This window comes from Thermobia domestica, chromosome 11 (genome assembly GCF_964235325.1).
Source record: "Thermobia domestica chromosome 11, izTheDome1.hap1.1, whole genome shotgun sequence".
NCBI classification, from domain to species: domain Eukaryota; kingdom Metazoa; phylum Arthropoda; class Insecta; order Zygentoma; family Lepismatidae; genus Thermobia; species Thermobia domestica.
Window position 1 is genome coordinate 258,852,564 of NC_137464.1, and position 13,397 is coordinate 258,865,960.

At 35.4% G+C, this 13,397-nt stretch overlaps 1 protein-coding gene across 1 annotated transcript in view; it reads right to left on the reverse strand.

Moving 5' to 3' along the window:
- The window catches only part of LOC145665530 (phospholipid-transporting ATPase ABCA3-like), a 37,742-nt gene extending 26,973 nt beyond the window's left edge, over positions 1-10,769 (reverse strand). Inside the window, exon 1 of the mRNA XM_081732835.1 lies at positions 10,540-10,769. Within this exon, the coding sequence (XP_081588961.1) occupies positions 10,540-10,769 (230 nt within the window). The remainder of the gene's footprint in view (positions 1-10,539) is intronic.
- Positions 10,770-13,397: the final 2,628 nt, after the last annotated feature.

The following is a 13,397-nucleotide window of genomic DNA, read 5'->3' on the forward strand; positions in this document are numbered from 1 at the left end:
AGGCTAGGGTTGCCAACCGTCCGGTATTTTACCGTCCAGTTCGGCTTTTTGACCTTGTCCGGTGTCCGGCACGACCTCCAAACCAGACGGTTAAATGTCCGGTAATTTTTCCTCTCACTAGTCCTATCCTCTGTTCTATTGAGATTATTTTGGAGTGGCGAAAGGAATCGTTTCTCAATGAACATGGTTAAAGCAGAGCTTATAATTCGCTTTGATATAGATCTATCGTGTATGGATTTTGCTGAAGAGTTGAAGGCAGGAAAATTTACTGAACTTATCAAAACGGCTAAAGATCAACGAAAGTACATTTTCAAGAGCGCAGCTAACACTGCTTCATCCTCAGCTACACCTTGCAATTAAATAATACATCCATATCCAGTGAACGTATGTAGGCATTATGAGACATTACCAGCCCCAGCTAAGACTTATTTTTCAAGTATATTTTGTGCATGCCATAATTATATTGCCAATTATATTTGCTTTTCTGGTAGACTACAAAAAATATTGTTGGTAGACTACAAAAAATACATATGGCAACCAAAACTGGAATAAGTAAATTTAATAAATGCTTCAAAAGTAATTAAAGTTATTAAATTCGAACTCCGAATCGCTCAATTTTATGCGGAGTAACCACTTTCCGGTTGTTCACGTGTTTGAAGAGCCATGATGCCACAATCTTAAGAGTATACCTACTTTAGGACGGTGTTCGGTATACTATTTCCGTTTTCAAAAGTCCGGTATACTATTTCCGTATACTAGTAGAAGCTACGTATTAATTTGACGGACAATGTGAACTTGAGTATCCCTATGTAACTATGTATCTGATGATTTGAAAAGTTGGCGTTATTCTAGCACTATTCTTAGCTTACTTGTTGGGATATTCTCAACATAAACAATAAAAGCTTTATTTACTCATTAGCACAATTTAAGCTCAATGTGATTGTTAAATTTCATTTCAAAAGAATGAAAGAATCAAAAGGAAAACAGGTGGACATCTTTGTTTTATATATACTAATTCTTCTTAGCCAGTCCGCCTGGTGTACGAAGGACAGTTTCGTGACGAAATTATCTTCAACTAAAAAGAAATCAAAGGAAAGAATCTTGTCTAAACAAAACGCCGACCTTGAAGAAACAGTCTGTAGCAGTCGATAGTTTGTTTCACTTGATATTTATGTCTCTATTGATCTGATGATATGAAACCCTTGGAAGAAATAACAAAATATAAAGACTTCAAAACAGATCGAAACACAGTGAAAGAGCAAGTTCGAGGTCAAAGTAAACTAGCTGAGTTTGTTTATTAGCATACATAGAGAAAATAGCTTTCCCTTACTGGGATATTTAAGAGCTATAATATTTGGTAGTGTAAGAGCTTAAAAGCTCTTTCTTTTGACTGTATAGGAGCATATGCGTCTACAGCGCAGAAGCCCCGGATTCGATTCCCGATAGAGGTTCATGTATCCTTTAGATCCCACGTTAAGCTGTGGGTTCATATCTAATTTAGCCTCTGTGCAAAAAAGGAGACGTCTAAGAGCCCAATTACATTAGGTTACTGGTTGTGCCACCGGTGGCGCAACAAGTGGATGAAGGACGTAGCGTGGCATTGAAGTATACAGAGTCTATCCGTATTATGCAGAGTCTTTTTGACGTTTGATTAGCGTCATACTAAAGGTCTAATTACTACAAGAACCTTATGTTACTCGAACTCTTTAGGATGGCACTAATCACGCGTCAAAACTCTGCATACGGCCCTATTACACTAGGGCAACTAGTGGCGCCACCAAGAAAACGGTGGACGGTTGGTGGACGAGCTCAGCAACTGCCCGGGGAACAATTGGTGGCGCGGGACAAACTTGGACCATTATGCTTAACTAGCGTATTGCACTAGGTCACTGGTGGCGCCACCAGTATCAGGTTCAAGAGTTGTTTGATTATCGGCGCTCGCTCCATGACTCATCAGACCGCAATATATCGTCACTCTGTATGGTGTTGGTTGTTTCTTTTGATTCGCGAGAAAATGGCAAGTGACAATGAAGGTGGTGACGGAAATGCAGTGAAGTTACAAATTCATTCTCAAGGACAAGGGATTGGACATTCCAATGCCCAATATTTCAAAAAATGATGACTTTGACATTCGAAAGTAATTTAAAAAAATACTTTGTGACGTCCGCACAAAGATCATAGAATAGTGTGTTGTAATATAGTCATTTATCTTTCCTTTACATCAATATTGGCTATATATACACTTTCTTCCTTCTTCGCTTCGTTTTTTTCATCAAGAGGGAAAGGAGAAGCATGCTTCACTCACTGAAAACATTTTCTCATGAAAATATTCGTCTTGTTTTGGTTGCGCCACTGGTGTACGATACGCAAGAGTGTGGTGTCGCCACCAGTTTGCTACCGGTTGCGCAACCAGTGGCCTAATGTGATAGAGCCCTATGTCCAAACCATCAAAAAAATAGTGCAGGAGATAATCGGAAGAACCAAACACTTTTCATTTTGTTTTACATTTTAAGATCATTAAATTGTTTGGTAGAAGTTAAATGTGTCAGCACCGAGCCTATATGAGAGTATTTCCAAAAATTTACGGACTGACACCAGAGTTGCTATCTCAAAGAACAAAATTATCGATTTTCGTCTTTAAAATTCTCATATGTTACAAAAAAATGGTAAATTCGTTAAGCACGTGATAATTGTAGAAATAAGTATAATACTACTAAAACTAGCAATAATATGTAATAAAATTATCTAGTAATTTTCAGTTTCGAACTCCATATCAGCGTCATTGTCCTCACAATTGTTTTTAATCCTTATTAACAATACTTCTTTTATCTCAACAATATTTCCACCAATCGTAAACGTAATTGAATTTAAAGAATGGATGCAGGATTGCCATTTGCCAATTCTCAAATCGTTATTGATTTATTTTAGCGGGAATAACTGTTAAGAATCTCAGTCTCTGTAGTTTATAATTGTTTAATGCATATCTACAATTTATTTGCACGTTCAAGAACTGAAAAGAAAAGTGTGCGTTCTAAAATTATCACATATGCACCTATCATCGGAAGGGTATTATCATATATAACATTAAGGTTTAAATTATCTTATAGGCATTGGTTCCAGAAATTCCGTTCGGGACATGTGAGCCTTTCGGATCAACTTTGTAGTGGACGACCACATGTGATGGATGACGAAGCCTGAAAGCAACCATCGAGGAAGACAGTGGTCTAACGTGTGATGAGCCTTCAGAAAGGTTTCATGTTTCCGCTGAAACAGTCAGATTGCAACTGCATGGCTAGGAAAGTTGTACAAGTTAAGCAAGTAGGTATGCCACACATTGTCGGCAGCCAACAATGAAAACGAAGGACAGCCTGTTTGTTCTTCCTCACTCGGCACCTGAACACACGCATCTTTGATCACTTTCTAACTAGTGATGGCACGTGGTCCTCTATGACACTACCAAACGTACTTGACATTGGTTGGCGCTAAGTAACCCTGCTCTTCACACCTCAAGACCTCTGGAACCAGAAATGTTGCGTTGTCAGTATGATGGAGTTGTCGGCAACTGTTGCATTACGAGATCCTTGCATCACTGCTCACCTCTACTCTCAACAGCTGCAAAGGGTGCACCGTGCATTGAGACAGAAGAAGCCGGTATTCGGCGAATCGCTAGTGTGTGCTCTTCCTGCATGACAATGCCAAGATACATATTAGAAAGGAGACGCGGGAAACCCTTCAGCAACTTGGCTGGGAGACACTGTGCCATGCATTATATTCACCAGACCTTGCGCCAACAGATTATTACCTGGTTCATTTCCTCGATATCTACCTCCGTGGGAGATTTCTCGCAAATGAGAGCACGGACTTCTTTGCATCCACGACCGTCGAGTTATATCACCAGCGTATTGCACAGCTGTACGAACGTTGGCAAAAGGTGTTGGATACAGTTGGAGATTACTTCGAAACCTAAAGATACGTAACCGTCCACTGTATTGCTCTTTGTTTATCACTGTTCTAGAACGGCAAGAACCTTTTTTGGTTACCTTGTACTGTCACTTGAAAATAGGAGGTTTTATAGTATTATATCTTTAAAAATGATAACAAAGAAAATAATGTTTATATCAAGCAGATTATCTTTTTATTGTTCTTGACAAAATCTGAGAGTTAGACCTGTTTTTATATGCCTGATAATAGCATAAATGCAAAGAAAAGTTCTCCACTGTATAAATTATGTGATTCGCGGGTAATAGAATTTAGTCTATATATAAATATATTTCAGTTTGAATTTCAATTTAAGATTCTTAAGGAAAAGTGTTTTCGGTTATTAATTGATAAATTGTAAAATGCATCTGTACATTATAAGTAAAAAGGAAATGAATATTTATTGTAATTTCATTATTTGGTGTTGCACATCCAGGGTCGGCCCTAGGCAATTTGCCGCTCCGTGCAGTGACATCATTTTCCGCCTCCTTCCTCCAGAAAGACCAAATCTTAAAAGCTACGATTCTAATTATGCTACCCCATGCTTCATGAACAACGAAGGGGAAAAGTGAACTCGCACTGAGAATGTCCTAAAAACTGCAAATACAATCTCGTTGTGTCTGTTTTTTCTTTAAATAATAATATATTATGTTAGTGAAAGATAAAGCAAACACACCTGCAGAGGAAAGATTGGAATCCTTTTTATAGAATTCAATATAGAGCTTCCATCTTAATATATCAGTTTGCAATTCTAGCGCAACTAGCTGTTTTATTTTTATTTCTTGATTTTCCATCTGTTAAAAATTTTAAAACATAAGACTTGTTTTCTTTTTCAATGATAAGAAACTCGTTTGTGACAAAGACAAGACTAGTTTTCATATCAAAACTGTGATAATTAACTAAGTGGAACAGGTGTTCGCTACTCTTTCAGAATTGAGTTCTTGCATTTGACAACAATCTAGCAATTCATGCTGGAATTTGTTTGACCATTTACTTTAGCACTGTCCATGTGACCTTAAACTAATGCGGCCTAAACATGATTTATGAATGTAATATTCAAATAGAAAGTCAGCTTAGTAAATTTAACTATCATCATCATGAAATCTCTTTCCAACAAGAAATATTTATTTTAAATAATATAGTTATGACAGATTTTGCCGCTCGTGCATATGGACGTATTGCATACACGGTAGAGCCGGTTCTGTGTACATTCCTTGATGATTATGTATATATTTGTACTTCATAATTGCCTTTGGGCATTACGAATAAATAAATCATTATTATAGGTGCTCCTATATTCTGACTTGGGCCGGCAACGAAAGCGTATAGAGCATTAAGGGCGTCGTGAACGGAAAAAGTATGTGATGTAAAGCACCAGAAAGAAGTAAAGGATAGTCGATTTTTTTTTTTCAGTTTTCGCCTACACTATTATATCGTGAGTGTCTTCAATAAATTAGCTATGTTGTCGTGTTCTCTAAAGCCAGGAAGGTAAAGATAGAAGTTTCGTGTTGAAATAATGTGCCTGTTGCATGCGTGATGCATAGAAGAAATGCAAGCACAAATATGGTAGTTGTAGTTTGATTTAAATAATAAAAGAAAATAAGACCTTCCCACACATCCAACTGGACTTAGCAAGGAGACACATAACAAATACTTTAGAGACCGAATTACAATGACAGACATATTCAAACAACAGTGGCATTAAGGATTTTATTGCGTCTTCCATAATTAATTTATCCTCCTGTTGATTTACACGTATTATATTCCTTTGAAACCTTCACACGTGCCATGACCTTCACACCACACACGATGAATCAACAGTACAAGATAAAAGAACTAAATTCTTTTGGGTTTCTTAAAGCCTTTATAAACAATAACAGGACTAATTAATGAATATTCAGCATTTCATCACAAAAGTTACACCATTTTGTGTAAAGGCATGAATCCTTCACAGTTGAATCAGTATCCGGTTCAGTGTTGGCAAGATACGCAATAGAAAAATTCTAAGTAAATTTAAAAAAAAAACATACATAACTGGCTTTTTTCTTTTAATTTTTTAATTTCCACTTACAAGAGGACATATATCTCGGGCAGTATAACATCTGTGAGTAACATTGCACTACGCTGACTTTGACTGCATCCCTACCAGTGATGCCAATTGGACATTTTTTTATGTGGCCTAATCAAGCTTAATTGGATAGTCATTTAGCCATACAAAATTTACGAAATGCTTATGGCCTTAAATATAGCTTATTTTATGAAACTCTTTTGCCATTTTTTGGTCTTTTTATTAGCTGTTAAATTAATTCTAAAAATACTTTTTCTTTGAAAATAAAGTGTATTTTTTTTTTAAAAAAAAGACTATTTGTCCTTTTGAGCATGTCTATTAATATAAATATATAAATATAGGTGTATATACTACTACATTACTATTATGCAATATCGTATATGAATTGACCCATGTAAATGTATACTTATTGAATGTTTATGAAATTCTGTGTCTTAATTTATTATTGAAAATATACAACTTATAAAAAAAAATTGTCATTATATACAATCGTATTAATTGATTTCTCTAGACAGAGGGTGTTTTATTACGCAACAAATACTTGTTTTTTAATTCTTCTTCTCTCTCCTCACCAGGGATGGAAAATGAACCGGTTCTTGTGAAAACGCTCCGAACCTGTTCCTCAACCGGTTCTCGGTTATGATTGGTTGTTCAAGAACCATTCTGTTTTTTCAGGAAGTGGTTTTCGAACCGGTTCTGAGATGTTAAGAGCAGAGATGAGGGGTTCTTGAACCGGTTCTGAGACAAAAAAAATGAAGAATCGATTCTGAGATGTTAGGAAAAAGGTCGAAACGGTTCTGGGAGAGGTTCTGAATTTCGGTTGTTGTTCAAGAACCGGTTTAAGAGCCGTTTTTATAATACCAAGTGATTCTCGGCCCAGCTCTGAGAGTTAAGATAGCAGCGTTTCTGGAACCGGTACTGATATAATAGGAAAGCGTCTAATCGGTTTTGACAGCGGTTCTTACATGTTTGTAAAATATATATCGAAAAAGAATATGAGTCCAGTGATACTGACACTAGATTTCGGTATGTAGGCCCTATACATTTATTGAGTGATAGCGTTTATTTTTAATATTACACTGAATGTAATTTGTCTTATATTGATATTATGCAATTAAAAATCAATTCTTTGCTTTATAACATTTTACTTCTTCATTTCGTTTTTTTTTTTTTTTGTACTATACATTCATGTATTATCTCCACATAATCTTATATTAGAACGTTATCATAAATTTACCTTTCTCAAATTACTGTACTTTTCTTTGTCGATAGTATTGTGAATCTAATATTTATTTATTATTTCATTTATTTTCCACTGATCTTAGTTTGTTCTATTCTATAATGTTAATTCTATATTATCACATATAATAAAATATAGTTAACTAAAGCATGCATTTTAATTACAACCATTTATTATCCTATTGCACGCAAATATATCATTTTATTTGTATGTAAACGTAAAATGTAACGCTTTCTATAACTGAAGTTATATAGTCGACTGAGGAAATAAATAAGAAACTAAATAATGGAATAAATAAATAAATCAGTTCATCATTGTCTACAGCGGAAACAACGTCTAGTTGAAAAAAAAAAAACGCAAAGCAGTTGCGGATCCAGGGGGCGATCGCTCCCCAGAAGAGAAAACTGTCTTATTTTATATATAAAAATAAAACCAATTCTAGAATTTAGACCTCTAAGTAGCAGATTTCCAACCCACCGCCCCCCTAGAAGTCCGTCCTGGATCCGCCCCTAACGCAAGATAGCATTGACTGTGATTACCTCTGATGACAAATATGTTTAAAAAGTATGTGCGGTCAATTGATCAACCCGTTTGGATGCACATGAAACAAATATCATTCACCGCCAATAAAAATAACAGAAAGACTTGATAACCCTACATGATTGAAGCTTACTTCGTCGACGTGTTGTATTCTTCGCTTACTCTTACTACTTTCGCCTTTCGAAGGGCTTCGGTTTCTGGACTATACACACACATGGGCGTCTCTGGCGGGGGGACGGGGGGGACGCGTCCCCCCCAATATTTTGAAGTGACACAATCTAAAATTCCACTGAGATACTAGCAGTTAGATCATTTCCTTTGATGTCCCCCCCAAATTTTACATGCCAGAGACGCCAATGCACACACATAATATGAAATCAAAACCACTGAAGTTGCATGAAACAAATACACTTATTCAAAGGTTTTTCACTGCATTTTCATTAACATTTCTCAAATACGTCGCATTAATAGCAGAGAATATCCTGGTGACATTCTCTGGATATCCCACAGACGTCACGACGTAAACAGGATGTTCATGGGACGTTCCAGATATGTCTTACTTGTTCTCGTACGGTATCCACGGATCGGTATCGACTGTCGCAGAACCGGTCTTTTGTTTCATTTTTCAGATCTGGTACAAACACTGGTTATTTCTTCTGACTTCTCAGAAAGAGCATCAAAACCGGTTCTAGATTTTTCTTACATTTAAAAATTGGGACTACTTTTACCTTACATAAAAGACTTAACATAAGAACCGGTGTTTGTAGTTTCTTGGCATCTCAGAACCGGTTTTGGTCTTTTCTTCATATTCCAGAGCGGTAATAGATTAAACAGGTTCTTGAATCGGTTCCTGAACCATGGTCCAAACACAGAACCGGTTTTGAGAGCGGTTTTTAAATGTAGGAAATATATTGTACCGGTTCTTAAAACTCAGAAACCAACGGAACCGCTTTTGGGAGCGGTTTCTAAAGTTAACAAAACAATAGAACCGGTTCTGAGAGCGTTTCTAAAAATTTAACAAAACAATGAGATCGGTTTTGGAACCGGTCCTAACTTCATCATAGGTTCTCGGTTCGTAAACCGGTTTTGGAACAAACAGAGCGGTTCTTTTTTCATCCCTGCTCCTCACACATTTACAACTACTTGACAATACTTCATCATCATCATCATCATCATCATCATCATAGGTATTCTGCCTTTATTGGCAGGTCACTTGCCGCAGCTGAGAAGCTTCCATGCTCCACGGTCCTCCGCTAACCTTTTCGTCTTCGCGTATGATCTTTCTGTTTTAATATCATCCATTAATTGTAGTCTCCTTCGCCCCCTCCTTCTCTTTCCCTCCACCATACCCTCTAGGACGTCCCTCATGATACAATCTCTTCTTAGGCAATGTCCCAACCAGTTTCACTTCCTCTTCCTAATAATATCTAAAAGTGTTCTTTTCTCACCCACCATTTCTAACACTCTCTCATTCGTTTTCCGCTCGACCCAACTAATTCTTTCCATTCTTCTCCACACCCACATTTCGAAGGCTTCCAGTCGATTTTCGTCACCTTATCGACTCAAAAAGAATTTTAATATCCCTACTGTAACAGCCCCGATTGTTACTTTTCAATTATTTTAATTTTTGCTAAAATTAAAATTGGGACACTGGCAGTCTCTCTACACAAACTCAACCAATCTACAATCAACGATGGAGCATCAGTTCCAGCACCTCGGCTAGCTGCGATGTTATCGACGATAACTTATTTCAATTCATCTGATAATATGGCTGTTGACTTTCACAAATCAGATGAGTTGTTAATGAACTTTATTGTAATTTACAGTCATGCACAGTATGTTGCTTGATAGTCTTCAGTGAATAAAATTCAACATTTCAAATTTTACTGTAACTCACTTATAATCTACACAAAGAGGGGTTTAAAATCTACCTGGGTACAATGTGGGTTATAGGTTAGCAGTTCAAAATCTAGTCATTTTGTGTAAAACAGCTTAATTCTGAAGGTCATCTAGCCTATTTTTTCAGAAGTTGTTGGCAACACTGATCCATACACGAAGAGCAAACACATTACCCAGTTTCTGTCAAAAGTTGTGCATCATTTTTAAATTTGCAGATTGAAAATATTAGCCTATTTGTGTTATAAATTCCCGATACAAACTTCGTAACAATTATAGCAAAACATATTTTAACTCAAGGGAGCAACGAATCTGAATGCAACACATGAGTACTAGCCCACATAATTAGGACCTCAATTCCTTCTCATGTTTTGTTGCTGTTTTCAGTGTAAAATATTTTTATACCAAGTATATTTAATAAACAATCGGAAAAGTTCTAGACACAAATACAAAACTTTGACAAAGTTTGTGCTTCTTTGTTATTGTTTTTGGTAGTGTCCTAGAACTACTCAGAACAGCTAACAGAAATCTAATGAAACACCGCTGCTCCACGTTATGCAAACCTGCAAGGATGCCGCCATCTTGTTTCACTGATTCCCAGCGCAGCACCCCGTTCGTAAGGCAAGCTTGCCAGGCACATCTGATAATAGTTTTAGGATGCCCCCCCAAAATAAAGAAGCTCAAACTTTGTCGAAGTTTTTTTTTTTTTGCACAACTCATCCGGTTATTAATTGAATGGACCTTGCATCTGGAACTTGTTAAAATTAAAAAGAAAATAAACTTATCACAATGTAAGAAAAACTTGATCATTACTTACGCTACATCATCGCTGAGAAGCATGGGCGGAGGAACATATAAGACGCTGAAGGGCTCGTATGTGGTTGCTCTGTTGTATTGCGTTGATTCCACGAGATCTCGGATGATGACCAAAAGGATGGTGAAGAGAGCTGGTAGAAGGATTTCCACCACCGTCTGAATTTTGTGGCGCTTCTGGAGAACCCAGTTCTTCCACATCAACAGGACAAATTTGTTCCAGTTGTTTTGCATTTTGCTGTAAAGAAAATAACAAATAATTAAATAAAAATATACTATTAAACCTGAATAGTCTGATTACGCAGTTACTTCAAACTGTTTTCCTTGCAGATTCATAATAATTTCTGGAAATATAATTAGATTAACCAATAAACGAAGGATCTCTCCTCTTTCTCCAGCGGTCTAGTCCTTTCGGAATAGAAATTGGGATTACGACTGAGCATACTCACTCTATCTTGACGGTAAATACTTTGGATTGGCGTGATTGAAATGTCTGTCTAGTGGGAACCAGCCCTATGTAACGCAATCAATGAATGAATTGAAGTCACGAATACATTACAAATTCCAATGTAGGTTAGTGAGCAAATTATAGGGAAAAAAGTTTAATGTAAACAATTAGAGCTTTTAATTGTGTGTGATTTTAACCTGGACAAATTTTAGAGAGAAAAGTTAAATGTAAACAATTAGAGCTTTTAATTGTGTGTGATTTTAACCTGGGCAAATTTTAGAAAGAAAAGTTAAATGCAAACAATTAGAGTTTTTAATTGTGTGTGATTTTAACCTGGGCAAAATTTTAGAAAGAAAAGTTAAATGCAAACAATTAGAGCTTTTAATTGTGTTTGATTTTAACCTGGACAAATTTTAGAGAGAAAAGTTAAATGTAAACAATTAGAGCTTTTTATTGTGTTTGATTTTAACCTGGGCAAATTTCAGAAAGAAAAGTTAAATGTAAACAATTAGAGCTTTCAATTGTGTTTGATTTTAACCTGGGCAAATTTTAGAAAGAAAAGTTAAATGTAAAGAATTAGAGCTTTCAATTGTGTGTGATTTTAACCTGGGCAAATTTTAGAAAGAAAAGTTAAATGTAAACAATTAGAGCTTTCAATTGTGTGTGATTTTAACCTGGGTAAATTTTAGAGAGAAAAGTTAAATGTAAACAATTAGAGCTTTCAATTGTGTGTGATTTTAACCTGGGCAAATTTTAGAGAGAAAAGTTAAATGTAAACAATTAGAGTTTTTAATTTTGTGTGATTTTAACCTAGACAAATTTTAGAAAGAAAAGTTAAATGTAAACAATTAGAGCTTTCAATTTGCGTGATTTTAACCTGGACAAATTTTAGAAAGAAAAGTTAAATGTAAATAATTAGAGATTTTAATTGTGTGTGATTTTAACCTGGGCAAATTTTAGAAAGAAAAGTTAAATGTAAACAATTAGAGTTTTTAATTGTGTGTGATTTTAACCTGGACAAATTTTAGAAAGAAAAGTTAAATGTAAACAATTAGAGTTTTTAATTGTGTGTGATTTTAACCTGGGCAAATTTTAGAAAGAAAAGTTAAATGTAAACAACTAGAGCTTTCAATTGTGTGTGATTTTAACCTGGGCAAATTTTAGAAAGAAAAGTTAAATGTAAACAATTAGAGTTTTTAATTGTGTGTGATTTTAACCTGGGCAAATTTTAGAGAGAAAAGTTAAATGTAAACAATTAGAGCTTTTAATTGTGTTTGATTTTAACCTGGACAAATTTTAGAAAGAAAAGTTAAATGTAAACAATTAGAGCTTTTAATTGTGTGTGATTTTAAACCTGGGCAAATTTTAGAAAGAAAAGTTAAATGTAAACAATTAGAGCTTTTAATTGTGTGTGACTAAATTTTAGAAAGAAGAGATAAATGTAAACAATTAAGGTTTTTAACTGCGTCTGGTTTTAACCTATAGTATACAGCGAGCCGAGGGCTTAGGACGAACAATTAGTAATGTACTACAAATGCAAACTTTTAAAGCGATCTTAGCGCTAAATCACCATCCATTATTTGCAAGGAATGGTCGATTACTGAGAGAGTAGTATACGTATTAAGAAACCTCGAACTTTATGAAATAACTGTTCAATGAAAACAGATGTTCAGCACTTACGGTGATAACAAAAGTTCATGATTCATTTCTTTCATTTTTTTAAAAGAGAGAATGCAATGTGAATAAACTTTGTTATCTAGCGATAACATCTATAGTTAATTGATATCATGGTTCCAAAGAATATATATAAATGTTGAAACTAGTTCTTGGAAATGATAAGATAAATATAACACAAGAACAACAAGCATTTCAGAGTCTGTTGAACAATCTATTGTAGCAGTATGTTACAAGTTAATACCACTACAATTGCCCTACTTTGTTATTTTTCAGCAGCACGTGATTGTGTTAGTAGCGAACTAATCTATCTCACGTACGTCATTTGCGACTTTACTCCAAGATAAAACGTCTAAAGCGTGTCTGTAACCAATCTTTTCTTTAAGAAACAAGCCAGTATCCCCCTAAATAGCCTCCAAATACATTTAAAATTTAACTTAGCCTCGTACATTGTTATGGTTATTTTTAGATTGTACAGTACAAGGTGGGGTATAGGTCAATTAACAAAAAATGCATTTGAAATTAACTGCAAGTGGTGCTTAAGAGCCTGCCTTACTAAGAATAATACGAAATTTACCATTTTTCTTTTGCTTGTTTATTCATCCGTGAAAGGAGATAATGAAATGCAAGTCACCACAATCATAAATAATGCTATTCTACAACAGAAAATATGAACCTGAAGAATGTTCAGTGTTGCCATCCATAGAAATAACAGTGTTGCCAGAAAAACAATTTCCCTA